We start from the raw sequence: 27,001 nt of genomic DNA on the forward strand, positions 1-27,001 counted from the left end.
CGTAGATCTCAATTCATTTTTATAAACTTAGAGGTGCAAATAGGTAAGTTACCCGTGCAGATAAGTAACTATGAAAATAATTAGATAATTCCTGTGCAAATAAATAATTTACCTGTGCAAATAGGTAAGTAAAATTCTCTCTGGGGGCAGATGTGCTGGCTAATGAGAAAGAGGCCTATAGACCTTGTTAAATGACAATTAACAATAGCCACAGACTTTTGCATACATACGCTTTTCTAAATGAGGGAATAGATGATTGTCAGTATTGTCTGGGGAAGAGTCTCCTATTGTTTATCATGTCAAATTATGCAAAATGTTTTTATAAATATTAATAACTTTGAGAACTTATGTAAGTTTAACATGCCAGATGGCAAGTAGGGCGTAATAATCATCAGTTTTGCCACATGAGGAATTCAGCACAGTTTTTGAGCCACCAGAAAGTCAGAAAGCATGGAAATCTACCCAGTCTATCATTCCTTTTAATTTAGGAGAGTGAGTTTTAAAACAAAACCCTATTTATTTTTTGTAGAACGTTTGGTATATTGGTGACATTTGCCACTAAGTATTGGAGCACTCAGTAACCTTACCAACATGTCATAATCCCTTACCAGTTATCAATTCAGAGGAGAGAAAAATGACTTTACCCAGGACTTGTTAGGAAAATAGCTTGATCCTGAGCCTAAAAAATTTTATCAGCCAAAGAGATTTTGCATAAGCTTGGACAATCCAAGTCTTGGAAGCCACAGACCAAATAAAACTTGCCCGTTAAATCTTTTCTCTTCAAAAACTAAAAAATCTGAGAGCCCAGTAATGCTCACAAATCCTCTCTGTGGATTTGAGGGAGCATAGAGCATGGATTGGCTTACAGCCACAAACCTTACCTTGTGAAATGGGTCACAGGAACATAGCTGCCAATGGAAAATGGATCTTGCCCCACTTGTGAAAGAGCCTTGGTCAGAAGGAAAATTACATGGTTTCAAATTTGAAGTGGATCATATGAATTTATTATTTTATATATATATATCTATGCCTATATCTTTGGCCGTATCTATAAATAGATGTAAAAATACAGCTTTTAAATTGCAGTTGTGATATAAATGCATAGAAACCTAATAAAAGACTACAGATTAAAACCATCAAGGTATTAAAGGCTTGAGGTAAAAACATTTAGCTGCTTAAAGACTCAAAGTGAGGTCAGACTGTGATATCCTTTATATATGGAAGATAATATTCAACATAATGGTGCCAAGTGAACCTAATAATTAATTAAGTCTTCCAGTAATCATTAATGTGGCCACCATCCTGAATGTTTTTGAAGATCTAGTGCTACCTGATCACGTCTCTGACCCCTGAGACTCTGTGAAAGAAACTCATGCCTGCTCCTCTCTTCTTTCCTTGACAAATGTATCACAGAACCACCCTGATCATCCCAGTCTTCCTAATGTACAGTGAGTAGTTTTGGTCACTCTGAAGCACGTCTCCCTCCAAAGGCAAAAATACTTGAAAGCAGCTCTTTGGGTGAGAACTCTGAGAACAGTGAAGGGTCCATTAGGATTCAGAATGAGCTGATAAGAGTGGAGGAATAAAAGTACTGATAATAAGGTGTATCATGAAAGAGTAAGGACTTACGTTAAGCATTTCTGAAATCCTTGATGATGAATATCATGTTTTTTAAATTTTTTTGCTTTATAAACCTAAATATCCCTCATAAATTTGGCAGAAATCTATCCCAAGATAGATGATGCAAAATATCCAGACTTTTTTTTTTCTAATTTAATCGAAAGAAATAGAGCTAAATAGTGATGAATTGCGAAAAATGCACGATGCCAGTAGGAAAGATTTTTGGAGGCCTGGTTTCAAGGACACAAAGACACTAAACCTGTTCTTTAGACTCCTGCGCCATCTTGTGGATCCTGACTATATTGACGCTAACATGCTCCTTAGCAGCATCATTTTTTTCTTAGAGCAGAATAAAACCCCATCGTACCTGATGTCTATCTGGATTTGATCCTCACAGGTCATGGGATTTTACCATTCAGAGAAAGATTCAGCAAAGTAGTTTTGTTTGAGGAATACAAGCGTGGTATTATTTTATTACAGCCACATCTGATGAGTGTGGGACCAATTTGTAACAGAGCATCAGCGATGAACCCAAATGTTTTCTTGTTTATGCATGAGTGTTCTTTTATGAACATTGTATCTGTGTTTATTTTTATTTGTTTCGTTTTGTTTTAAATAAAGATGGAGTCTCACCACATTGAACAGGCTGATCTTAAACTCCTGGCCTCAAACTACCCTCCCACCTTGGCCTCCCAAAGTGTTAAGGTTGTAGTCCACCACACCCTGGCAGACTGTATTTGTTAATGGTAAGACATTACTTTTGATTTTTTTTTTGAGACAAAGTTTTGCTCTTGTTGCCCAGGCTGGAGTACAATGGCGTGATCTTGGCTCACTGCAACCTCCTCCTCCTGGGTTCAAGTTATTTTTCTGCCTCAGCCTCCTGAGTATCCGGGATTGCTGGCACCTGTCACCATGCCCGGCCTACTTTGGATTTAGATACCAAATCTGTGTATCTTTACTATCTCTTAGAGCATGGTAAGAAAAGTCCCCAATCACTTATACAGTTCAAAAGCATGTTTAAGGCTGGGCACGGTGGCTCATGCCTGTAATGCCAGCAAGTTGGGAGGCTGAGGCAGGCAGATCCCTTGAGTCAGGAGTTTGAGACCAGCCTGGCCAACATGGTGAAACCCCATCTCCACTAAAACTACAAAAATTAACTGGTGTGGTGGAGGGTGCCTATAATCCCAGCTACTGGAAAGGCTAAGGCAGGATAATCGCTTGAACTTGGAAGGCGGAGGTTACAGTGCACCAACAGCATGCCACTGCATGCTGTTTCAAAAAAATAAAATAAAATCAAAATAAATAAATAAACAAAACCATGTTTAAGAGCAAACCCTGATAGTGAGAAACTTACCGAAAAAAATTGATATGTTATGGACAGTGTTTTATTTTCAGCAAATATACAAATGTCAAGGTTTTCCTTATGCAGTCTGTAAGGGCTTCTTTTAAGAGATAATGGGCAGTTTTGTTTTGCCATGGAGATTCTGAAACCTCGAAGTATTATACTATGTATGATTTGAATCAACCCAATAATTCAATGAATGTCTCTAACTATACTGCCCATAAGTTAAAGAGGAAGTTATAGCAAGAATTTTGAAACTATAAATTATTGACAAAATTGATAAAAATTCTTAACTCCTGAAATTCAGGGATTAACATTATTGGTCTGTACTTCAAAATCATATTGAAGGGGGAAAAGAAAAATTAATAAAATAACAATATAAAATTAAAATTAATGTGGGAAAGAGAAGCAGAAATTAAATTTTTCTCTATAAGCAAACTTCCCTGAGTCCTTTCCCCTCCCGTGGAATTGTATCCTGCTTGGCAAGTTTTATAAGTTTATAAATTCTTGTATTCTTATTCTCTATAGCTGATAACTGTAAGTTTCTGTAGTACAGTGAAGGTCATAGAAAAATGCCTAACTAGGCTCCAGCCTTCTAGGTGCCATCGTGGAGGGCAACAGATAAGGCCTGTGTTAGATCCTTGAGTGCTACAGATAACAAGTGCTGCAGAGCAAAAGTCATATGTCAGCCTGAGTTACGTGACTGAAATTGCTTGATAAACTGTCTTTGTTCTGCACCTGCAAACTTGTTTTTGCGCCACTGTGTACTTCATGTCTAAAATGTCAATCATGTCTCTGCTAGGCGCTCAGCCATTTTGGATGTAAATCTGAGCTAGGCCGGTGTACACCTAAAATAGACTCCTTCTGCAACCTGAAAGGTGTCTCTAGTCTGAATTCTGCAACATTTCAATGAGTACCTCACAGGTAGATAAATTGAAAATGATTTCAAACTTGTGACCCAGCACGGAAAAGTTGATGTACACAGACAAAAATATTTAACATTTGCTTTACCACTGTGGTGATTGTAAACCTTGGTTTACATACATTATTATGGTCTTCTATTTTATTCCATTGTACTGATGCTTCAAACACATCTTTCTGATTTTTGAGTTCTATGGTTGATTCTTGAAACATCATTTGTTAAATACTGGCTAAATTATGAAATTGTGGAAGAAGCTATTACAAAAAATTTGTTACAAAAAAAGTTTTGAAAAGTGTAAATAGCGTAAGTTTCAGAGAAAATGCTAATGCTACATCTGTTGGAGCTTTCTGCACAGACTTTACAACTCTGTCACAGTTTTACAAATCTACAACTGTACAACACTGTTAGAACTTTGTACAGAGTCTCAGAATCTGTGGAAAGCGTCACTGCAATGTCGAATAAAAATAACCTTGTTTCTATCAATAGTGTGAACGCGAAATTTGTGGAAAGCCCATTGAACAAATCATACATTTTAAATTGCTTTTGGCTGGGCGTGGTTGCTCAAGCCTGTAATTCCAGCGCTTTGGAAGGCCTAGGTGGGTGGACCACTTGACTTCGAGAGTTTGAGATCAGCCAGGCTAACATGGTGAGACCCTACTAAAGATACAAAACATCAGCCGGGCATGGTGGCTGGCACCTGTAATCCCAGCTACTCAGTAGGCTGAGGTAGGATAATCGCTGGAACCTGGGGGTGGAGGTTGCAGTGAGCCAGTCACACCATTGCACTCTAGTCTGGGTGACAGAGTGAGAGTTCATTTCAAAAAAAAAAGTTTTCTCCAAGGCTGCTTATGCTGAAGCCATCTACAGTTGTTCTTTGCAGTGGGTGTCTTTTCCCATTCTCACTTTCACATGGGCCAGAAGTGGTCATACCTTTACCTCCACATCATTTACATTATTTAAAATGTATTGGTCAAAGAGAACAAAAAGCATACCATTATTTTCCATTTAACATAATTTTCTGGCAGGATTTTTGTAGAGTTGGCATTATCTCATCCATAAATGTTGGAATTCATCCATAAAGCCATCTGGTCTGAAGTTTTCTTTCTGCCATTTTGACGAGATTTTAATTTATGTATTCATTAAGTAAGTGGCTGTTCAAATAATCTTTTCTTCTGAATTGACTTTGTTAATTTGTGGCTTTTGGTGTCACATTTGTCACATTTATTAGCGTAACATTTTATAATATTTATTATCTTTCTTTACTATCTGTAAAATATGAAATAATTCACTTCTCCATTTTCTGATATTAGCAAGCTGCATCTTCTTGCTTTTTTTTTTTTTTTCCCTAATGAATTTGGCTAAATGTTTATATCAAGTCCATGATGAAGAACCACGTTTTGGTTTCACTAATTTATTTTTCTATTGAGCACATTCTAGTTTACTAATTTTTATTTGTCACTATTTTCTTTCTTCTGCTCACTTCAATTCATTTTGCTTTCCTATTTCTATATTTTTAAGATTACATCTCGATCATTTATTTGCAGCATTTTTTTCTGACATAAGCATTTAAAACTAAATTTTATTCAATAACTATTTTACCTACATGCATCAAAGTTTGCTATCTTGTATATTCAGTTTTATTCAGTTAAAATATTTGTCAGATTTCCTGGTGATTTCTATTTTGAGCTGTAGTTTATTTAGAATTGTGTAATTTTCTTTAAAAGATTTTGAGTTTTTTTTTCATTACAGCCAGAAAACATACTTAGTATGATTTGAATCATTTTAAACATATCGAATCTTTGTTTATGGCTCATAACATGGTCTTTCATAATGTACGTTCAGTTATTCACTGAGAAAGTTTATTTTTAAATTCACGCAATATCTTATTGCTAATTCACTCCATGCCACTTAATTTAAGTTGGTTGGTAATGTTTTCCTTTTCTTTCTTTTCTTTTTTTTTTTTTTTTTTTTTCTGAGACAAAGTCTTGCTCTGTCACCCAGGCAGGGGTGAGTGGTATGATCTTGGCTCACTGTAACTTCCCCCTACCAGGTTCAAGTGATTCTCCTGTCTCAGCCTCCCAAGTAGCTGGAACTACAGGCGCTGGCCACTATACCTGGCTAATTTTTGCATTTTTAGTAGAGTTGGGGTTTCACCATGTTGGCCAGATTGGTCTTGAACTCCTGATCTCAAGTGATTCACCCAGTTTAGCTTCCCAAGTGCTGGGCTTACAGACATGAGCCACTCCACCAGCCAATAATGTTTTTCAAGTGTTCTACATATTTGGTTATTTTCTTTTTCTATTAATTACTGGGAGAGAATATGGGAATGAATCTCTAAGTATAATCGTGAATTTGTCTATTTCTCTTTTCAGTTCTGTCAGTTTTTATTTCATGTCTGTTGGAGCTTTGTTCCTAGTTGCATGCACATTTTGCATTATTATGGTTGCTTGATAAATGTATCCCTTTATTATTATGGAATCACTTCTTGAAATATTCTTGCCTTTAAGTCCACTTTGTGTGATGTGAATATAGCCACCTCTGCTTCCGCGTTATTCTTTTTTGTATGGTGTATATTTTTTCATCTTTTTACTTGTATTCTTTCTCTGTCTTTATATTTAAAATAGGATCTTTTTGTGTAGACAAGATGCAAGTTTGTTTTGCTTTTATTAATTCAATTTGATAATATCTGTTTTGTAATTGGGAAATTTGGGAACTGCATCTCACAGACCACATCTTGGCTGCTGTTTGTATTTTTTTTACCCAGCCAGACACATTTATTCCTGTATTGTCTATGGCTTTTTAAATATTATGATGACAGAGTTGAATAGTTGAAGCAGAGATTATATGGCCCACAGCCTAAAAGTAAATGTTTTAGTGCACTTTTTAAAAGAGATACCTTTGGGCCGGGAGAGATGGCTCACACCTGTAATCCCAGCACTTTGGGAGGCAGAGGCAGGTGGATCATGAGAGCAAGAAAGAGATCGAGACCATCCTGGCCAACATGGTGAAATCTTGTCTCTACTAAAAATACAAAAATTAGCTGGGCATGGTGGCACACACCTGTAGTTCAGCTACTCGGCAGACTGAGGCAAGAGAATTGGTTGAACCTGAGAGGTGGTGCTTGCAGTGAGCCAAGATCCCGCCACTGCACTCCAGCCTGGTGACAGAGCAAGAATTCGACTCGAAAAAGAAAAAAAGAGAAAGAAAGAAAAGAGGAATATCTTTGGCTGCAACATAAAATTTCAGATTGACAATTCTTTTCCTTTTAGTCATTAAGGTTTTTTGTTGTTTTTTCCTCATCTCTGACATTCATGGTTCCTGAACAGAAATTTGCTGTCATTCTTATATTTGCAGTTTTGGAAGCAATGCGAATTTTCATTTTTGGCTTATTTTAACATTTTCCTATCACTTGTTTTCAGCAACTGGATCCTGATAGGCTGTGGTGAAAACTTTTTTCTATGGTTATTCTTCTTGGAATTCACCAAGGTTCTTGAATATGGAGTTTATTGTTCAAATACAGGGAAATTTTCAGCTAGTATTGCACCAAATATGTTTCCTGCTTCCCCTCCTCTGCCTCAAGGACTCCAATTACTCAAGTTTGATTACTTGATGTTATCCTAAAGGTTAATGACTGTAATCATTTGAACTTGTTCCCCAAAGTTTACATGTTGAAAACTTATGCAATAGTGTTGACAGGTAAGACTTAACAGGTGATTAGGTCATGGGGGATCTGCCCTCATGAATAAATTAATGTCGTCGTCTCGTGTGAGTGGGCTTGTTATTGTGAGAGTGGTTTTGTAATAAAATTAAGTTTGTCGCTCTCTTGATCTTTCTCTTGCCCTGAGGTGCATTCCACCATGTTATGACAGCATGAGGGCCCTAACAGGATGCAGGCCCCACCATCGTGGACTTCCCAGCCTCTAAAACTGTGAAAAATACTTTTTTTCATTTATAAATTGCCCAGTGCTTGGTGTTTTGTTATAGCACAAAACAGACTAAGACATAACATTAGGTCATTCTTTTACTGTTTCTTTTCCTTTCTGTGTTTTTCATTTTGGGTCACTTTTATGGTCATGTCTTCAATTTCCCATATATTTTTGCCTACAGTTTTTTTTTTTTTTTTTTTTTTTTTTTTTTTTTTTTTTTTTGAGACGGAGTTTCACTCTTGTTACCCAGGCTGGAGTGCAATGGCGCGATCTCGGCTCACTGCAACCTCCGCCTCCCGGGTTCAGGCAATTCTCCTGCCCCAGCCTCCTGAGTCGCTGGGATTACAGGCATGTGCCACCATGCCCAGCTAATTTTTTGTATTTTTAGTAGAGACGGGGTTTCACCATGTTGACCAGGATGGTCTCGATCTCTTGACCTCGTGATCCACCCGCCTCGGCCTCCCACAGTGCTGGGATTACAGGCTTGAGCCACCGCGCCCGGCCGCTTTGCCTACAGTTTTTAATCTGTCATACCATTTTTACTTCTCTGTGGGACAGATAACATTTCATTAAATGCTGGATATTGCAAATTTATGTTGTTGACTGCTGGATATTAGTGCATTCCCTTGAAAAGTGTTAGACTGTTTTTCTAGCATTAAGCTCTTAATGGCCTACTTTGATCTTTCTTCAAGGTTTACTTTTAGGCTCATTAGGGTGGTTTCAGATTCTGTTATTGCTCTAGTAAGACTCTTCCAAGGACTCTACATAATATCTCTTATTTAATGGTATTTAATGATATCTCCCTACTTTAGAAGATGATAACTCACATAGTCTTGTGTGAGTTATAGAAACTGCTTGGTCTTCTCCTAATTCCTTAACTTTGCAGAACTTCACTCCATGCCTGCACAGAGCAGAACTCGGGAAAATACTCAAGAGATCTCCTTTACATATTTCTCAAGCTTCATCTCTGTTCAGTTTTCCTGTCTTTGGTACATTTGTTTATAAATAGCTGCCAACTCACCCTTTCTACATTTTGATCTTGTCTCCTCAACTCAGTTAGAATGACAGACTTTTTTGATTTACCCTTAATAATTTGAGAGCTACCTCGTATTATTAAAAGAGAGCTACCCCCTACTATTAAGAGAGAGCTACCTCCTGCTATTAAGCTGGGACAATCACAGAGTTCTCCTTGTTTCTTTTTTTTTTTTTTTAATTTATTTTACTTTTGGTGAATACTATATCTGGCATTTCTCCCTCCCCGTTATCTCTTCCCTACCCCTCCCAACTGTCCTCTGTGTGTGATGCTCCTCTCCCTGAGTCCATGTGTTCTCATTGTTCAACACCCACCTATGAGTGAGAACATACAGTGCTTGGCTTTCTGTTCTTGGGTCACTTTGCTGAGAATGATGGTTTCCAGATTCATCCAAGTCCCTACAAAGGACACAAACTCATTGTTTTTTATGGCTGCGTAGTATTCCGTGGTGTATATGTACCACATTTTCTGTGTCCAGTCTATCATTAATGGGCATTTGGGTTGGTTCCAGATCTTTGCTATTATACACAGGGCTGCAGTGAACATACGTGTGCATGTGTCTTTATAGTAGAATGATTTATAGTTCTTTGGGTATATACCCAGCAATGGGATTGCTGGGTCAGATGGAATTTCTATTTCTAGATCCTTGAGAAATCGCCACACTGTCTTCCACAATGGTTGAACTAATTTACACTCCCACCAACTGTGTAAAAGTGTTCCTATTTTTCCACATCCTCTCCAGCATCTGTTCTCTCCAGGTTTTTTAATGATCACCATTCTAACTGACATGAGATGATATCTTAGTGTGGTTTTGATTTGCATTTCTCTAATGACCAGTGATAATGAGCATTTTTTCATATGTTTGTTGGCCTCATAGATGTCCTCTTTTGAAAAGTGTCTGTTGATATCCTTTGCCCACTTTTGAATGGGGTTGTTTTTTTTTTTTTTTTTTTTTTTTTTTTTTTTTTTTTGTATAGCTGTTTTAGTTCTTTGTAGATTCTGGATATTAACCCTTTGTCAGATGGGTAGATTGTAAACATTTTTTCCCATTCTGTTGGTTGCCAATTCACTCTAATGATGGCTTCGTTTGCTGTACAGAAGCTCTGGAGTTTAATTAGATCCCACTTGTCTATTCTGGCTTTTACTGCCATTGCTTTTGGTGTTTTAGTCATGAAGTCCTTGCCTATGCCTATGTCCTGGATGGTTTTGCCTACGTTTTCTTCTAGTATTTTTATGGTGTTTTTATGTTTAAATCTTTGATCCATCTGGAGTTAATTTTAGTGTAAGGTGACAGGTAGGGGTCCAGCTTCTGCTTTCTGAACGTTGCTAGCCAGTTTTCCCAACACCATTTATTAGACATGGAGTCCTTTCCCCATTGCTTGTTTTTGGTGGATTTGTCAAAGATCAGATGGTTATACATGTGTGGTCTTTCTTCTGGGGTCTCTGTTCTGTTCCATTGGTCTATGTCTCTGTTTTGGTACCAGTACCAGGCTGTTTTGATTACTGTAGCCTTGTAGTATAGTTTGAAGTTTGGCTTTGTTCTTTTTAGGATTGTCTTGGCTATGTGGGGTCTTTTGTGATTCCATATGAAGTTTAAAGTGTTTTTTTCCCATTCTGTGAAGAAGGTCATTAGTAGCTTGATGAGGATAGCATTGAATCTATAGATTACTTTGGGCGGTATGGCCATTTTCACAATACTCATTCTTCCTGACCATGAGCATGGAATGTTTCTCCATCTGTTTGTGTCCTCTCTTATTTGGTTGAGCAGTGGTTTGTAGTTCTCCTTGAAGAGGTCCTTTACATCCTTTGTTAGTTGTATTCCTAGGTATTTTATTCTCTTTGTAGCAATTGTGAGTGAGAGTTCTCTCTTGATTTGGAAACTTTAATACACTGAGAGCTACCTCGTATTATTAAAAGAGAGCTACCTCCTACTATTAAGAGAGAGCTACCTCCTTCTGTTAAGCTGGGACAATCACAGAGTTCTCCTTGTTTCTTTTCCTTATTTCATAGATCCTTGTCTCTTGTGGTCCAGTGTCTGAAGATCATTGTTCCATGTAGCTGTCTGATTTGTTTATGGACAGAGGAATCCCCATAACAGGTAATGCTTCATGAGTCATAGAAAAAATCTGGACTTCGATTTCTTTTTCTTTTGAGACAGAGTCTTGCTCTGTCACCCAGGCTGGAGTGCAGTGGCATGATCTCGGCTCACTGCAACCTCTGTCTCCTGGGTTCAAGTCATTCTCCTGCCTCAGCCTCCCCAGTAGCTGGGATTACAGGTACACACCACCACGCCCAACTAATTTTTGTATTTGTAGTAGAGACAGGGTTTTACCATGTTAGCCCGGCTGGTCTCAAACACCTGATTGTGGCAAGTGTCATGTCAGGGTCACCACCTGGGATGTTGATGACCACCTGTAAAGGTCTGTCCTGCAGACCCTGACTCAATGATGAATGGATAAATATGCTCTCACACCCAGTGCGGTGATTTTGAGTGGGCTAGGGATGGTCATCAGCTGCTTTCAGAGGGCAATTGCAGCTAACCAACCACTACTTCCTGTCCTCCCTTGCATTTATTCCATACAGATTTAATAACAGAAGTTCTAAGTCAACATGCTTGCAGATAATTAACATGGATAAAAGAATGGTTTTATGAATGATAAAAGCTTTAGGCTCCTGGGGGGCCCAGAGTAAACACCATTAATGGGTAATTCCCCTTTGACCTCCCCCTGAGAGGGCCATACAGCACAAAGATTGCATGCATAAACATAGACAAAGGAATGTGGGGTAAACAGACTTAACTGGGGAAGCTTCATTGTTCCTATCTTTTACCCTGTGACTTACAGTTCTAACATAATGAACTGGCTGCCTTCAGCCCATTCCATTAAACCTTTCAGCCTTCCAAAAGGTTTGAGATTATAATCTATAACTTTCCCTAATATTTTGCCAGCCACTCTGAATGAATCCCAACATATCCCCCTTTTTCCTATTAACAGTATTAGGCTCTGTTGTCTATCGGCCACTGATGCGTTCAGCCGTGGGTCTGTCAGGGGAGGCGGTCATTGTGTCTGTCAGGTGATGCAGTCACTGCTTTTATTTCAGCTTTGCATCCTAGAATTAACAAATAACATAAGACAATTATGAGTACAATTAGCAACATTTTTTCCAGTCAAAGACTGACTCTTAGGAATGGGGGTCTAACTAGGAGAGACGGTCTTGCACACCTTTCTGTCATTTTCGGCCAGATTATCTACAAAAGCAGCTGTTTGTACTGACTCAGTAATGGATGGCATTGCCACGCTGGTAGTTGCCAGGATGACTGTGGCTGAGACTATAAAGGCTGTAAGTGTAACTGAATCTGTTGTGTTGGACTTGTAACGTTACTTGACATTTCAGCTTACTGTATGCCATTATTGAGAAACTTCACTGGGAGTATGTTAACTTCTTTTAGTTAAGCAGTAGTTATTAGAAGCTGGGAAGGGGGTGTTGTAGCTTAGAAGATGGCTTGATAGAGTGTAGAAAGTACAGGTTGCAGGCAGAGTGAAAGAATAAAAAAGAAACAAATCCTAAGCTGGATTTGCCTAGCCTTCTGAGCAGCCTTCATTTGAGGACGTTGCATCGTCTCTTGCAGGATCTCTCAGGCTGGCTCAAGTTTTTTCTTCTTTCCATCCTTCGATGATGTAGTCTCCAGGCTGGTGCTGGGATACTTGAAATTTTAGTGTTTGTGCCTGTGCTAAGAGACATTTTATAATCTTCGTAAAAGAGCAGGTTAGTGCTTTATGAAACACTTGTGCTATATTTTAATGTCTAGTTAATGGAAAAACTAGATGATACTTCTTTAACTTTTTTTTTTTTTTTTGAGTGGGAGTTTTGCTCTTGTTGCCTAGGCTGATGTACAATGACACGATCTCGGCTCACCGAAACCTCCACCTCCCGGGTTCAAGCGATTCTCCTGCCTCAGCCTCCCGAGTTGCTGGGCTTAGAGCAGTGCGCCACCACGCCCGGCTAACTTCGTATTTTTAGTAGAGACGGGGTTTCTCCATGTTGGTCAGGCTGGTCTCGAACTCCTTTAACTGTTAACCAATATGTTTACACACAGAATTTCTTTTGCAGTCAGTGTTTTAAAACTGGCTTAGACTTTTTAAAACAAAAATTACACATTTCCTGCACAAATTCTTTCCTGTAATATTTTTCACAACTTTCATAGACTTCAACATGTCTTAACTGTCTTTGTTTTATAACCTTCCCTACTAAAGGTGCATTCTTATATCTATAACTTCCTTAATATTTTCTCTACTTCTACTTCACGTCCTTTGTCTTGCTTTCTGTGCCTCTCTTTCTCTTTGCCTTTTTCTGTTTGTCTCTCTCTTTCTGACTCTCTCTTTTCTTTTTATACTTTTTCTTTAGTCCTGCTTTCTGTATCTTTCTCTGATCTCTCCTAGTCCTTTTTTTCTCACTTATTTTTTCTTTTTATCTTTCTAATTTTTTTTATTTTTCTTTTTATTTTCTTTTTATTTTTCTAATTTTTATCTTTTCTAATTTTTTCTGTTTCTGTCTGTCTTGGTCAAGCAGTGAGGTCATCATTTGGAAGTCTGCTTGTTCATTGCCGTAAGCTAATATCCTAGGCAGTGAGCTGTGGGCTCAAGATTAGACTTAATTAAAGCTATTTCAAGGTTTTGTAGAAGATAAGCTGAGTAAGCCATGTCACTTACTGTATTTATGGGCTGCGCAGAAAAAGTTTTTAATGCCAGAATCAGGGCTCCAATCTCAGCTCTCTATTAGTAAACTTAGATCAGGTGGCTGAATTATGTGGTCTCTACCATACTGAAGCTTTTCTTTGTTTACCTGATTTATCAGTAAACAGTGTTTAAAGTATTAGGTATGAAGGAGTGTAATACTGCTTTGAAGTGCTCTTTCCTTAAAGGAATCTTGATGATATCAGGACTGTAACTTAGCAATTGGCTGTATAATTAATTAAGATGGCAAGCTGAAATTGGTAACATGAGGTTTAAAAGGAACTCTGAAAATATCTCTAGAAGTAGAGTCTCAAAGAATATACCTTACTATGTGCTTAAAGCCACAGGCAGAATAGCTTAAACCTTGCAATTGAGTTTTTAGGCTGATCAAGTTTATGAACTTTAAACTGGTGAGCTGTTCTGAAAACAGTGACTTAATGGTAGAACAAAGACTATCTCAAATCAGTGTTTCATGCATTTGTTTTTACTATACTTACATAGTTACATACAAATTTTAGCCATCTAATGGCTAAGGAATCATTTCTTAGTGAATTGCAGTGGCTTGAAATCATTCAGAATACAATCTATGATCACAGTGGAATTAAGTTAGACATTAAGAAAAAAGTAATTCAGACATGCTCAAATATGTGGAATTTCACACCACTAAACATGTGAGCAAAAAGAAATCATGATGAAAGTTAGAAAACATTTAGAATTGAATATTATTGAAAGTAAAGTATATCGAAATCAAGTATAAGAATACATTGGTGAGGTTGAAGTAGTGAACAGATAGAAATTTGGAAATTGGTGGAAATTGATAGTTTTAAAAGCATAGGTTACAAAGAAGAAACATTTAAAGTAAATAATATAAACTTCCAATCTTAGAAGCTAGAAAAAGAACATTATCCCCAAAGAACAAAAAAGGAAAAGAACACAAGAATAAGAATCAACAAAGCAGAAAACATAAAATAGAAAAAAGAAAAGGAATCCAAAACTGAGTTCTGTAAAACTTAATAAAAATCATAAATTCCAAGAACTATTTACCCCACATAAAGAGAAATGTCACAAATTATCAATATTGAGAATGAATGAAGGGATATGTCTGCAGATGCTATACACCTTAAAAGGTTGATAGAAGAGAGGAAGGTATTAATAAACAGCTTTTGTCAATAGTTTAGTAAGTCTGAAGAAACAGACAAATTCTGTAAGCAACATTACTTTCTTAAACCAACACAAAAATAAAAATAATCTGAAAGTTTAAAAGAAATTAGATAAACAAGTAAACAAATCTTCTCACAAAGAAAACTCCAGGTCACTGGCCGGGCGTGGTGGCTCACACCTGTAATCCAAGCACTTTGGAGGCCAAGGCGGGCGGATCACATGAGGTCGGGAGTTCAAGACCAGCCTGACCAACTTGGTGAAACCCCGTCTTTAAAAAAGAAAAAAAAAAAAGAAAGAAAACTCCAGGTCATAACCACTCCATTTCCAAGTGCTAAGAAACATTAAAAGAATAAATATTGACAGCATTACACTATTTCAAAAAGTAAAGGAAGATATAACATTTGTTAATTTCCTTTTTTTTTTTTTTTTTTGAGAGGGATTTTCGCTCTTTTTACCCAGGCTGGAGTGCAATGGCGTGATCTTGGCTCACCGCATCCTCCGTCTCCTGGGTTCAGGCAATTCTCCTGCCTCAGCCTCCTGAGTAGCTGGGATTACAGGCATGTGCCACCATGCCCAGCTAATTTTTTATATTTTTAGTAGAGACGGGGTTTCACCATGTTGACCAGGATGGTCTCGATCTCTTGACCTCGTGATCCACTCACCTCGGCCTCCCAAAGTGCTGGGATTACAGGCATGAGCCACCGCGCCCGGCTTCTTAATTTCTTTTGTGAGAGCAACATGTCTCTGATACAAAAATTGGCAAGTTCATTACATTGAAAGAACATTACAGAGAAATATCTTTACTAATATGAATACAAAAATGCAAAACAAAATACTAGAAAATCAAACCAGGAAAATATGCAAGAGTGATACATGATAGCCAAATATGGTATATGCCAGAAATGCAAGTTTGTTTTAACACTGAAAAATCAGTAATTTTATCATATTAACAAAAAATGGAGAAAACTATACGATCACATCATTTATGCAGAAAAATGCATTTGATAAAATTTAATATCTGTGATAAAATACGTACTATTGAAAACCTCATCACATTTGAAATAAAATAAAATTTCTGAATAAGACAAATTTGTATCTACAAAAATCTATTAAAAGTGAAAAAACAAGCCCCCGTATACAAGTTATTTGCAATCATTATATCCCACATAAAAATCATATATTTAATGAATCAACAGATTGTACATACATTAAGGAAGAGACAAGGCAACCCAATTAGAAAATGGACCGAAGTATCAAAAAGGTATTTACCAAAGAAGCGATATAAAATGGCAATAAACAGATAAAATTGTGCTAAAGTTCATTAACCACCATGAAAATGCAAACTGAAACCGAGATGACTAAAATGAAGGACAGAAAGGGGAGGAAAACAAGTGTAGGCACTGATGTGGAGGAAGTGGAATTTTCATACACTTCTGGTGGGAGTATAAATCAGTACAGTCTTGGAAAACTTTTTGGAAGCATCTACCAACACGTACACTGTGATCCAGTAACTACACTCTAGAAATATACCCAGTAGAAATCCTTAGTTATTACACCAAAAGGCATGTAGAAGAACGTTTATAGCTAAATATTATTTTTAATAGCTGGAACAATAAACAAAGCAAATGTTCACTAATAGCAAAATGGAAAAACAAATGTGTTAAATTTATTGAATTTGTAATATACACCAATGAGTATAAAACAGAACTAATGCTTTGGATGAACCTTACAATCATCCTACTAAAAGAACCCAAACATGAAAGAGTACATGGTAATCGCTTCTATTTGTGAAAAGTTCAAAAACAGATAAAACTAGTCTTCGGTTGTTAGAAGTCACGGTCGTGAGGTGGGAATCTGGGGATTTGGGTGATTCTTTTTCTTTTCTTCGTCGTGGTACTAATTACACTTTTTTTCACTTTAATATTAATTAATCTGTGACCCTATGATTGACTATAAACATGTTTATATATGTTCGATTAAAATTTTACTTAAGAAATGTTTATGAATCTTCCTATTCCTCGGCTGTTGGAAGTGATTTTGTTGTTGTTGCCTTAATTAGGCGTCACGTCCAGTGGAGTCCTTGTCTGCAAGAGACAGGGCCCGGGGCCTCGCAGGTTCCACAGCGCAGCGCACCCAGCCTCAGCCCGCCTGGGCTTTCCCAGACGCCTGCTTCTTGCAGGCTGCGTGGCTGGGGCGTCATCTCGCGCTCCCAACTGCCCTGTAACCACCAACTGCCATTATTCCGGCGGGGACCCAGGACTTCCAGCCATGTGGCGAGTCTTGTTTCTGCTCAGCGGGCTCGGTGGGCTGCGGATGGATAGGAGTAAGCAAAAAAAACCCCTCCTCTGACATTTTGGGTCCCTCAGCGGTACTCTCCCTTCGCCTCCAGGTTACACTGGACATCCCTGGAAGGATGCTTTCCTGTGGGGTTTCCAACTCTGCAACTCTGCGCTCACCCCGACATTGCCGCCTTCCCCAACCAAAATCCACATGGGATAAGGGCTTTCCCACATGTCCTGGAAACCTAGGAAAGATGGGATGTCCCAGGCTTTAAGTGGATGCTTCAGAATTGTAGTTTCAGATCATGCTTTGCATTTTTCACAAGAGTAAAGGTTGAGACCCAACTTTTGTACTCTCTAGTCGAAGGATCCAGAGTGAGTTTATTTATCCTGAAGGGCTTGAACCTATTGACCCAAGATCACCAGATCCCACCTACAGGGTAATAATCCTAAAGAAGTATACCTATTTCTTTTTTTAAAAAAATAAACAATAAAAAAATAAAATAAAAAATCAATAAACAAACAAGCAGAAACAAAATCTTGTAATTTTAGAACGAAATGGGAATTGAGGTTATTTCAAAAGATAATAAAAATGAGAGGCAGCATATAAAATAGAGATTAAAGATTTAGATGAAAAGCTCATAAAACAAGCTCTGAGATGACGGGTAGTGTTCTAATAAAACATTTTGCACCCTGCAGATTTTGGTAATCTACCTGTGCAAATTACAGTTCCAGAGAAAATACGGTCAATAACAAAGGAAGGAATCGAATCACAGGTAATGAATCACTAACATTATTTACTAATTAAAAATCATGGCTGGACGCCGTGGCTCACACCTGTAACCCAAGCATGTTGGGAGGCTGAGGCAGGCAAATCACGAGGTCTGGAGTTCGAGACTAGCCTGGCCAATATAGTGAAAACCCATCTCTACTAAAAATACCGGGCATGGTGGTGTGGGCCTGTAATCCCAGCTACTCCAGAGGCTGAGGCAGAAGAATCGCTTGAACCCAGGAGGCGGAGGTTGATGTGATCCGAGATCACAATACTGCACTCCAGCCTGGGTGACAGAGGGAGACTTCTTCTCAAAATAATAATAAAAATAATTATGTAAATATTTTGTTTCTAAGAAGTTAATCTGCCATTTTTCATTCATGCACACCCGTTGAATTTTATATTTATGCTCAATTTTCCCTGGATGGAAAAGCCCTTTTGAAAACGAAATAGGAACAACAATGTTTCACGGAAATAATGGTGCAGTGATGCTGGATAGAAAAACCCCAAACTCATTTTCTGAACCTGTCTCCCTCTCGGATGTCTTTGAATAATCATTGGCTTGATCATCCTAGAGATTCTGTTCTCACTCACCGTTCCGTCTGTATTTGGAGGAATTTTTTGTAATTGGTGTTAAGTAAGCCTTGGCTTGCTTATATGGGATATGATGATCCCTTAAATTAATGATGTGTTATATTAATGATATTTTAGCCCTGATTGCAACTATGTTAATGATTAGGACTGTTCCTTTCAGGCTGTTTTAGATTATTTTAGTTGAGAATTATTATTCTCTTTTTTAAATTCGAATATAAAAGCTTCTTGTCATTTTCACTAAGTTCTAGAATCCATTTCTGATGTGGAATGTGTTTCTTGAGGCATCAATCTTTTTTTTTTTTTTTTGGTTTAGTGGCGGATGTTCTAGTAATTTAAATGCAAACATTTCCTTAGCAAATATCCATTTGTCATCCTAATACAGACATTATAGCTTTAGATGTTAAAAGGAATACATATCTATTAATAAAACAAATCATTTAAATAGAAAAATAAGCAGTGAGGGTTTTGTTTTTTGTTTTATTTTGAGACGGAGTTTCACTCTTGTTACCCAGGTTGGAGTGCAATGGCGCAATCTCCACTCACCGAAACCTCCGCCTCCTGGGTTCAAGCAATTCTCCTGCCTCAGCCTCCCTAGTAGCTGGGACTACAGGCACATGCCACCGTGCCCAGCTCATTTTTTGTATTTTTAGTAGAGACCAGGTTTCACCATGTTGACCAGGATGGTCTCGATCTCTTGACCTTGTGATCCACCCGCCTCGACCTCCCGAAGTGCTGGGATTATAGGCGTGAGCCACCACGCCCAGCCAGCAGTGAGGTTTTCAACAATATTTTACAAAAGCTTTTTAATGTAAAAGTATTATGGAGATGTTAATTATATTAGAAAATAAGCAGAGAATCTCTGGAGAGAAATATCTTCAAACAAGAATAACTTGATTGTTACAGTAATTTGCAACAAGTAAAGTAAAAAATAAATGCCCGTTTTCAACTGTCAAGTTCATGAGGGAAAAACATGGTCTATTTTGTTAATGTCTGTATTATTCTTGCCTAGAATAGTGCCAGATACAAAGTAATGAATTAATAGTATTTTTTAACTCAGTGAGGCTGCTATGCTTATTAATTCAACAAATACTACAAACATAATATGAAACAATGTACATTTTAAATTATTACAATTAGTAAAGACTAAAAATCAAAAGAATATTCAACCTAAAATTACTAGATTTTTCAAAATAACTGAATGTAATTTCCAAAAGTGGAAAATGTAGTATGAAAATATAAAAGTCAGGAATTAAGAGTAGAACAGAGAGAACTGAAGAGACAAAATGCAACATATGAAAGACTAAGAGAAAAGGTAAGAATTAGAAGCTTAAGCGTAGAGAAATTGGCATTCCTCAAATCGAGGGAAGAGAAGAAGAGGTAATAGTAAAAATATTTTAACTGAGAAATGACTTTAAAAAGTTGAGTCTTCAGAACAGGTGTACCAAATCCAAAGAAGAGTTTATTTGTTGAAATTCTAACCCCTGGTACCTCAGAATATAAGTATATTTGGAGGCAGAGTCTATAAAGAGTTAATACAATTAAAATGAGCTTACTAGAATAGAATCGGTTCTAATACTGATGTCCTTGTAAGAACAAGGAATCTGAGCATAGACGAATGTGGGTATGAAAACACCAGGAGATCCCAAAAGAGAATTCCATAAAGACTTAACATCCTTTCTTGATTAAAAACTTTTAACAGTATAGAAGGAAGATACGTGAATATAATTAAGGCCAGTTATGAAAAACTCATAGTTAACAACATAGCTATTGGAAAGGAACTAAAAGCTTTTACTTTAAGATGTGGTGCCAGACAAGAATTTCCACTCTCAACGTAGTACTAGTAGTACTGATTATCAAGGGCAGAGAAAAAGATATAAACGGTATCCAAAATCAGAAGGAAGTAAAATTATCTTTGTTAGCACATGACATGATCCTATACATAGAAAACCCCAGACTCCGCCAAAAAACTGTGAGGTCAAACAGATGAATTCAATGAAGTTTCAGGATGTGCAATCAACATACACATTTCAAAATGAACAAATAGGTATATAAATTATTTTATTCATTATTTTATTATGAAATTTAGAGTTATAATGTCAAATGCCATTAAGATAAATCAGCATTCTTATTTTTTCTTTTTATTTTATGAATGTATTTTAGTGTAATTATCATTAATGTAAAATGATATATATCTTTTCTAACATTTTTCTCATTTTCTTTGCATTTTCAATGTACTCGCCAGGTATCCTACAAAATTGTAATTGAAGGGAAACCATACACTGTGAATTTAATGCAAAAGTAGGTAATCATCATTATTTTATCAATTTTCTTTGTATCAGTTTTAGGATTCATAGCTGCAATATTTTTATACTTCATAAATTTCAGAAAATGTTTTCTAAGATAGATGGTACTAGTTTGAAGAAATAACGTAAAAATAAGACTCAAAATTACCTTTTTCTGAAGAAAAAAAGTGCTGCCTTCTGGAAGAAGTACATAGAGCAAACTCAGATAGAATCTCACCAACAGGTGTGACTTTAGAATACCAAGTGATGAGACTGAGAGCAAATTAGGGATCAGTAGTAAAGCATCCTGTGAAATTACTTTCTGCATCACAGATACAGTATTTATAAATGTTGAATATAGTCAAAATATGTAAAGTATAATTAGACATATAAGAATACCTGAATTAAAATGTAACTAACAGATTTCTTAAATTCTTTTTTCTACTAAAAAAAAGTATAAAATATACAGTACGATTTATGGTGATGTAATGGATGAATCACATACTGTATACCTTAAAAATAATGTGGCTATTTTCTTGCACACAAGTGGTGAAAAGGTACTTAAGAAATAAAATCACATGCTAAAATAAAAAATCTCTTGAATAGTAACCACATTCTCAGTGACTAGCACAATAAAATTAGAATGTAATTACAAAGCCTTAATCACAGAATCACCAGATATTTGTAAATTCAAGAGCAGTTGCAGAAAAGCTCTTGGTTCAAAAACATTCAAAACATTATTGTAAAATATCAATAAAGTAGCAAGAAATAGAATGTTACAACTCATTTTAGAAATGAATGACCAAATCTATAATAAAAGTAAAATTCAAAGCTTTCACTCTTTTTACATTTTACCTGCATCAGATGAGAATAAAGTATATAATATTATGGGATGGAACAACATAAAGCCTTGTTGGGTAGCCCCCCTGGTGGAATACTGAAGCCTTTGGTGACCATTGTTAGTGGTCTCCCTCAAGCCCTGCCAGTCCCTACCCAGGGTATCTTGGTAACTAGTTTCAGGTATGGCCAACAGTTTACAGATATCCAGGGTGATATGACATTTACTTTCAAAAGACAAGGAGGCCTGGAATGTGTGCAGAGCTAGCACCAAACTGTGCCTTTTCCTGGCAACATGACCATCTCCAAGGGCTTTCAAATATACAAAATAAGAACACCAGGAATCAGTTTTATCACATTGCACATTGTGTTCCTGAGAAACTTGAGAAGAGATCCAGGTTAGTAGGATATTTAGAGTAACACCAATGCCGATGAGTACTTCTGGTATCTTTTAAGATGCTGTGGTTTGTCTATGACATGCTAGTCATTGATTTCTTTTTGTTTACATCTCGAAGGACTCTGAATTTTCAATTTGAGAATTAACATCCTTGCTTCAATCCTGGAGATTCTTGTCAATTTTTAAGTTTAACTCTTCTTTTTTCTCACTCTGCTAACTTTTCCTGGAATGCTATTGGATATACATTGGGGCCCCCTTAACATAAATTTTAGTGAATCATTATTTTGTTCTCCAAAGTCAGCAATTTTTGACTCACTTATCTATCACATATTTCTATGTACTCATTCACATTTCTTGTTATTCCTGATTTTGTGCTTTACTCTGGGCAATTTCCATTTTACTCCACGTATGTCTAGTCTCTTCAAGAATTTTTTCAATGACTATATTTTTAGGATTTCTACACAAATTGACAAATTTATATTTTGTAAATCTTTTATGGATTTTATCTCTGTCTTTTATCTGTTTCAGCATTACAACATTTATTCTTAAGTTTCATAGTTTACCTGATTATTGCTATTTTTCTACAGGATTTCTCCAGATTTTCAAGTTTTGGACTTTTCCATATGTTTGAAATCATCACTGATGAGCTTTTTTGAGTGAACCTTATCTTCCATCATCCTCTAATTTTTTTGCGTTGTGGAGACCTCTCCGTGAGGGTGGTTTTGTGGATGCTTCTGCTTGCTTCCTGCAACGACAGTTAACTGGGTCAAAAGTTTACATGCTTTTTCAGCTCAGGGATTCAGTAATAATAGGGCTGCTCGGAATCCATTTCACATCTCCCTGAGATACAGTTTAGGGTTTTCATTTTTGCAAGTGATGCTATTTTTGCCTTGGTTAGTATTGAGTAACATCCTTTTGTCCAGGGTCTGTGTACAGCAGGCATCTTAGTCTGTTTGGGCTGCTTATAACAAAATATTAATACCATAGACTAGGTAGCTTATAAACAACAAAGATTTATTTCTTACAGTTCTAGAGGCTGGGAAGTCCAAGGTCAAGGCACTGGCAGATTCAGTGTCTGGTGAAAGTTCATTTCCTGGTTCATAAATGGTTCCTTCGTGCTGTGCCCTCACATGGTGGAAGGAGTAGGTCAACTCTCTGAGGCCTTTTTTATAAGGAGGGCAATCCCATTCAGAACAGTTCCAGCCTTGTGACCTGATCATCTCCCTAAAATTCCACCTCCTAAAACCACCATATTGGTGATTAGGTTTCAAAATATAAATTTGGGGATGAAACGAACACTGAGATGACAGAAGCAAGTTTTGATTTTTTATGTGTGTTTGTTAGTAACTTGCAGAGGAAATTTCTAGCTCTATTCCTTTTATATAAGGCTTGCATCAGTGTATTCTGAGGCTGGGGGCTATTGGCCCAAATAATGTGTTTTTATGCTAATGACCAGAGGACATTAAACCATCTATGCTTAAGGCATGATTCTGATCCACATTCTGTCTTGCTTTGCACAGCTTCACCTGCTCACTCTTTCAGCTGTTACCAGTCTTTGTTTCTATTGCTTTGATCATTCCCATGAACCCTATAATATAATGGAATCAGGAAATTTTTTTGGCAAAGAGGAGATAGTAAATATTTTGGACTTTGAGCTCTATATAGCCTCTTGCAATCACTCCACTTTTCTTTTGTAAAAGTGCCATAAACAATATGCAAATGATGGGTGTGGCTATTTTGCAATATCACTTTATTTTCAAAAATAATCTATCAGCTGGATATAACCTGTTGACCAGTTTATTATAGTGTAGTCCTGTATTTGAGAATGATTGTTTATTAGTTATTTCAATATCAAGAGTAGTGATGGAAACAGGGAAATAAGTCCCTTCTGTCATAAGAATTACTTTCAATTATCTTTAATTTTTTTATGTTCATTGTATAATAAAATTGGCATAAATTAAAAACAAAACATGTTTATACAGTTAAATAAGTGTCATGAAGTGAGCATCTATGTAACCATCTGACTATTTGTCATTTCCTATAACAGCCCCTCAGTCCTTATTACTTTTCTGGATTGTTGTGATAAATTTCCTTGATTTTATTTAGAATTTATTTATTTTTTCTTGGTCATTTTAGTTGTTTTATTTTTTCTTTTCTTTAAAAAAAATTTTTTTTCAATAGTTTTTTGGGAACAGGTGGTGTTGGTTACATGAATAAGTTCTTTAGTGGTGATTTCCAAGAAAGTAGACCTATCATTTGATCCAGTAATTCCACGCCTGGGTGTGTACCCAGAGGAAAATAAATCATTATAGAATTTATTATCCTAGCTAATGTGGCTTCTTTTTGTCTGTTTTTTAACTAAATAAATGAATTATGATTATTTTTCTAGTTTTAGTCACTTAAAATAATGTTTGTGAGATTTTTCAATGTTGTTGCAATTAATTCCAATGTATTCATTTTTATTACTGTATAGCATCCAATTTCATGATTATACAACAATTTTTTTAATCTTATTTTGAACATTTTGTTCCTGCCTAGTTTGGTAATGTTAAAATATATATGGATTAAGCTACATGCATTTTTATAATTACCGTACATTTCCTCCAAAGCATTATACTAATTTATACACCCCTTTGAAATATGCATTCTATTAATAGTCGTAGATGTTTTAAGTTTTAAATGCTGATTATATACTTATATACTACTGTGATTTAATATGTATTTCTCTAACTGTAAATAATTTAATATGTATTTCTCTGACTGTAAATAATTTCTCTAACTTTTTAAATACAGCAGTCAGCCATATGGAATTTCTTCCCTGTGAAGTGCCTGTTTAAGACATTTATTCTCTGTTAAAAGATATTTCTAATCTGACCTTTTCTTTCCCTGTGTTTTCACACTTACGGTATTTGGTAAAGATAATTCTTCCATTATGGTAAGTTATATTTGTATCTTGTATAAGAAATCCTTTCTTACTCCAAGGCCGTGACTAACTAAATCTTATATAATCCTCTAAAATATTTTTAGTTTTGCCTTTCACATTCAGGTCTTTGTTGAAAGAGAAATTGGCTTTTGAATATGCTGTAAGGTAGACAACCAATTTAGTTTTTCTATATGTGATTTTTCAAATGTTTCAAGAGTTCTATGAATTTTCTTTCTGTATATGTCTTCTGTGTCAGGATGGTTATATATTATACATTTATATATGGTTTTATTTGTTTCCAGGCTCTTAATTAAACCTTTTGGTCTGGTTGTCTATTTATAATAAATCTTGATAGCCTAAAGATAGTCTTTTCACCTTTTTCCTCATCATAGATGCTTTGGCAATTATTTGTGCTGTGCTGGACCCAGCCCAATAAAAAAGTGATACTTCTTCACTGCACTATAATGTAATCTTTGTTATAAATTAAATGATTGTATATAAAGAAGTCTCTGGATTCTTTGTTCTCTTCTCTTTCTTTGTATGGTCTTTCTTAGACCCTGTCTGTCTGTCCAAATGTCATGGTTTTAATTACTATGACTTTATAATAGGTTTTCATAACCAGAGTTGTCCTTCAATTTTAAGGTGTGCTTACTCTTCTTGATTGTTTGAATTTTCACGTCATTTTGGAATCATTATATTTTTTCTCTTTTATCTTTTGTTTTATATTCTTCTTTTATCTTCATTGCCTGTATTTGATTGAATCTATTAATTTATATCATACATTATCCCTCAATTAAATTCTCTGTCATACATTCCTTTACTCTTCTAGTAGTTTCTCTGTGCCAACATATCGACTCTTGAGTAATTGAGTCTATTACAAATTATTCCTCCTACCAATTACCATGTATTTTTAGATCCTTAAATATCTAACTCCCTTTACCCTCTGCTTCCCCTTCATTATTTTTTTCATACATCACAAGCCTGTATACTTTTAAATCCCCATGAAATATTACTATTTTTTTACAAAGTCAGTATTCATTTTAATTTAACCAAAATTTACCAATTCTGGTCCTCTTTAGTTCTCCCTGCATTTTGGTGCTTTCATCTGGAGTTAATTTTGATATATCTCAGAAATTATTAATGTATTTCTATTATAAGACTACTTGTTTAAATTATATGTGTTTTTATTTGTCATTAAATCTTTATTTAATTATATTCTTCCCCCTCCAGCTATATAAAGGTCTAATCGACAGGAAATAATTATATATATTAACAGTTTACAACATATTTTTAGATAGGCATTCATTGTGAAATGATGAAGCCAATGAACATATCCATCACTTCAAATACTTAGCTTTATTTGTGGTTAAGAATACTTGAGATCTAATCCCTTAGCAATTTTCAAGTATAAAACATTATTAACTACAGTTAACTTGTTGTACAAAAGCTCTCTAGAGCTTATTCATTCTAATGAAACTTTCTTCCTTTTGACCATCCTCTCCCATTTTCCCACTCTCAGCTCCTAAAAGCCACCATTCTACTCCCTGCTTCTATGAGTTTGAATTTCTTAGACTTTCCTTATAAATGAGATCCGGTAATATTTTTCTTTCTGAATTTCACATATTTTGCTGAATCATGCAGCAGTTCTACTTTTAACATTTTGAGAAACCTCATTATTAATTGTTGTATTAATTTACATTTTCACTAACATTGTGTAAGTGTTCCCTTTTCTCCACTTCCTTGTCAACACTTGTTATCTTCTGTCTTTTTGATAATAGCCAATTAAACAGGAGTAAGGGGTTATCTCATTGTGGCTTTAATATACACTTTTTGGATGATTAGTGATAATGAGCATTTTTTCATATACCTCTTGGCCATTTAAATGTCTTCTTTTGAGAAAGTCTGTTTAGGTATTTTGCTCATTTTCAATTTTTGTTTTTTTGCTGTTGAGTTGTTTTGTGTTCCTTATACATTTTGGATTTTGACCCCTTATTAGATGTATAGTTTGCAAATCTTTTCTCCCATTCTGTAGGTTGTCTCTTTGTGGTGTTGATTTTTTCCTTTGCTGTACAGAAGCTTTTAAATTTTCTGTGCTCCCATTTGCCTAGCTTTTGTTTAGTTTTGTTTTTGTAGTCATAGCCAAAATATCATCACGTAGGCCAATGTCAAGCATTTCCTCT

General features: G+C 36.0%; 1 protein-coding gene across 2 annotated transcripts in view; it reads left to right on the forward strand.

The window, feature by feature from the left end:
* The first annotated feature begins 17,005 nt into the window (after nucleotides 1-17,005).
* The window catches only part of ADAM2 (ADAM metallopeptidase domain 2), a 73,081-nt gene continuing 63,085 nt past the window's right edge, over nucleotides 17,006-27,001 (forward strand). The window contains exons 1-3 of one of the 2 annotated variants that reach the window (XM_032288129.1): nucleotides 17,006-17,060; nucleotides 17,716-17,792; nucleotides 20,625-20,680. In XM_032288129.1, the coding sequence (XP_032144020.1) occupies nucleotides 17,006-17,060; nucleotides 17,716-17,792; nucleotides 20,625-20,680 (188 nt within the window). Of the gene's footprint in view, nucleotides 17,061-17,715; nucleotides 17,793-19,507; nucleotides 20,681-27,001 lie in introns of those variants that run through there. The other variant, XR_004271948.1, reaches the window with a different exon arrangement.

The sequence above is a fragment of the Sapajus apella genome, unplaced genomic scaffold (genome assembly GCF_009761245.1).
Source record: "Sapajus apella isolate SASKATOON/1434 unplaced genomic scaffold, GSC_monkey_1.0 scaffold21, whole genome shotgun sequence".
In the NCBI taxonomy this organism is placed as follows: domain Eukaryota; kingdom Metazoa; phylum Chordata; class Mammalia; order Primates; family Cebidae; genus Sapajus; species Sapajus apella.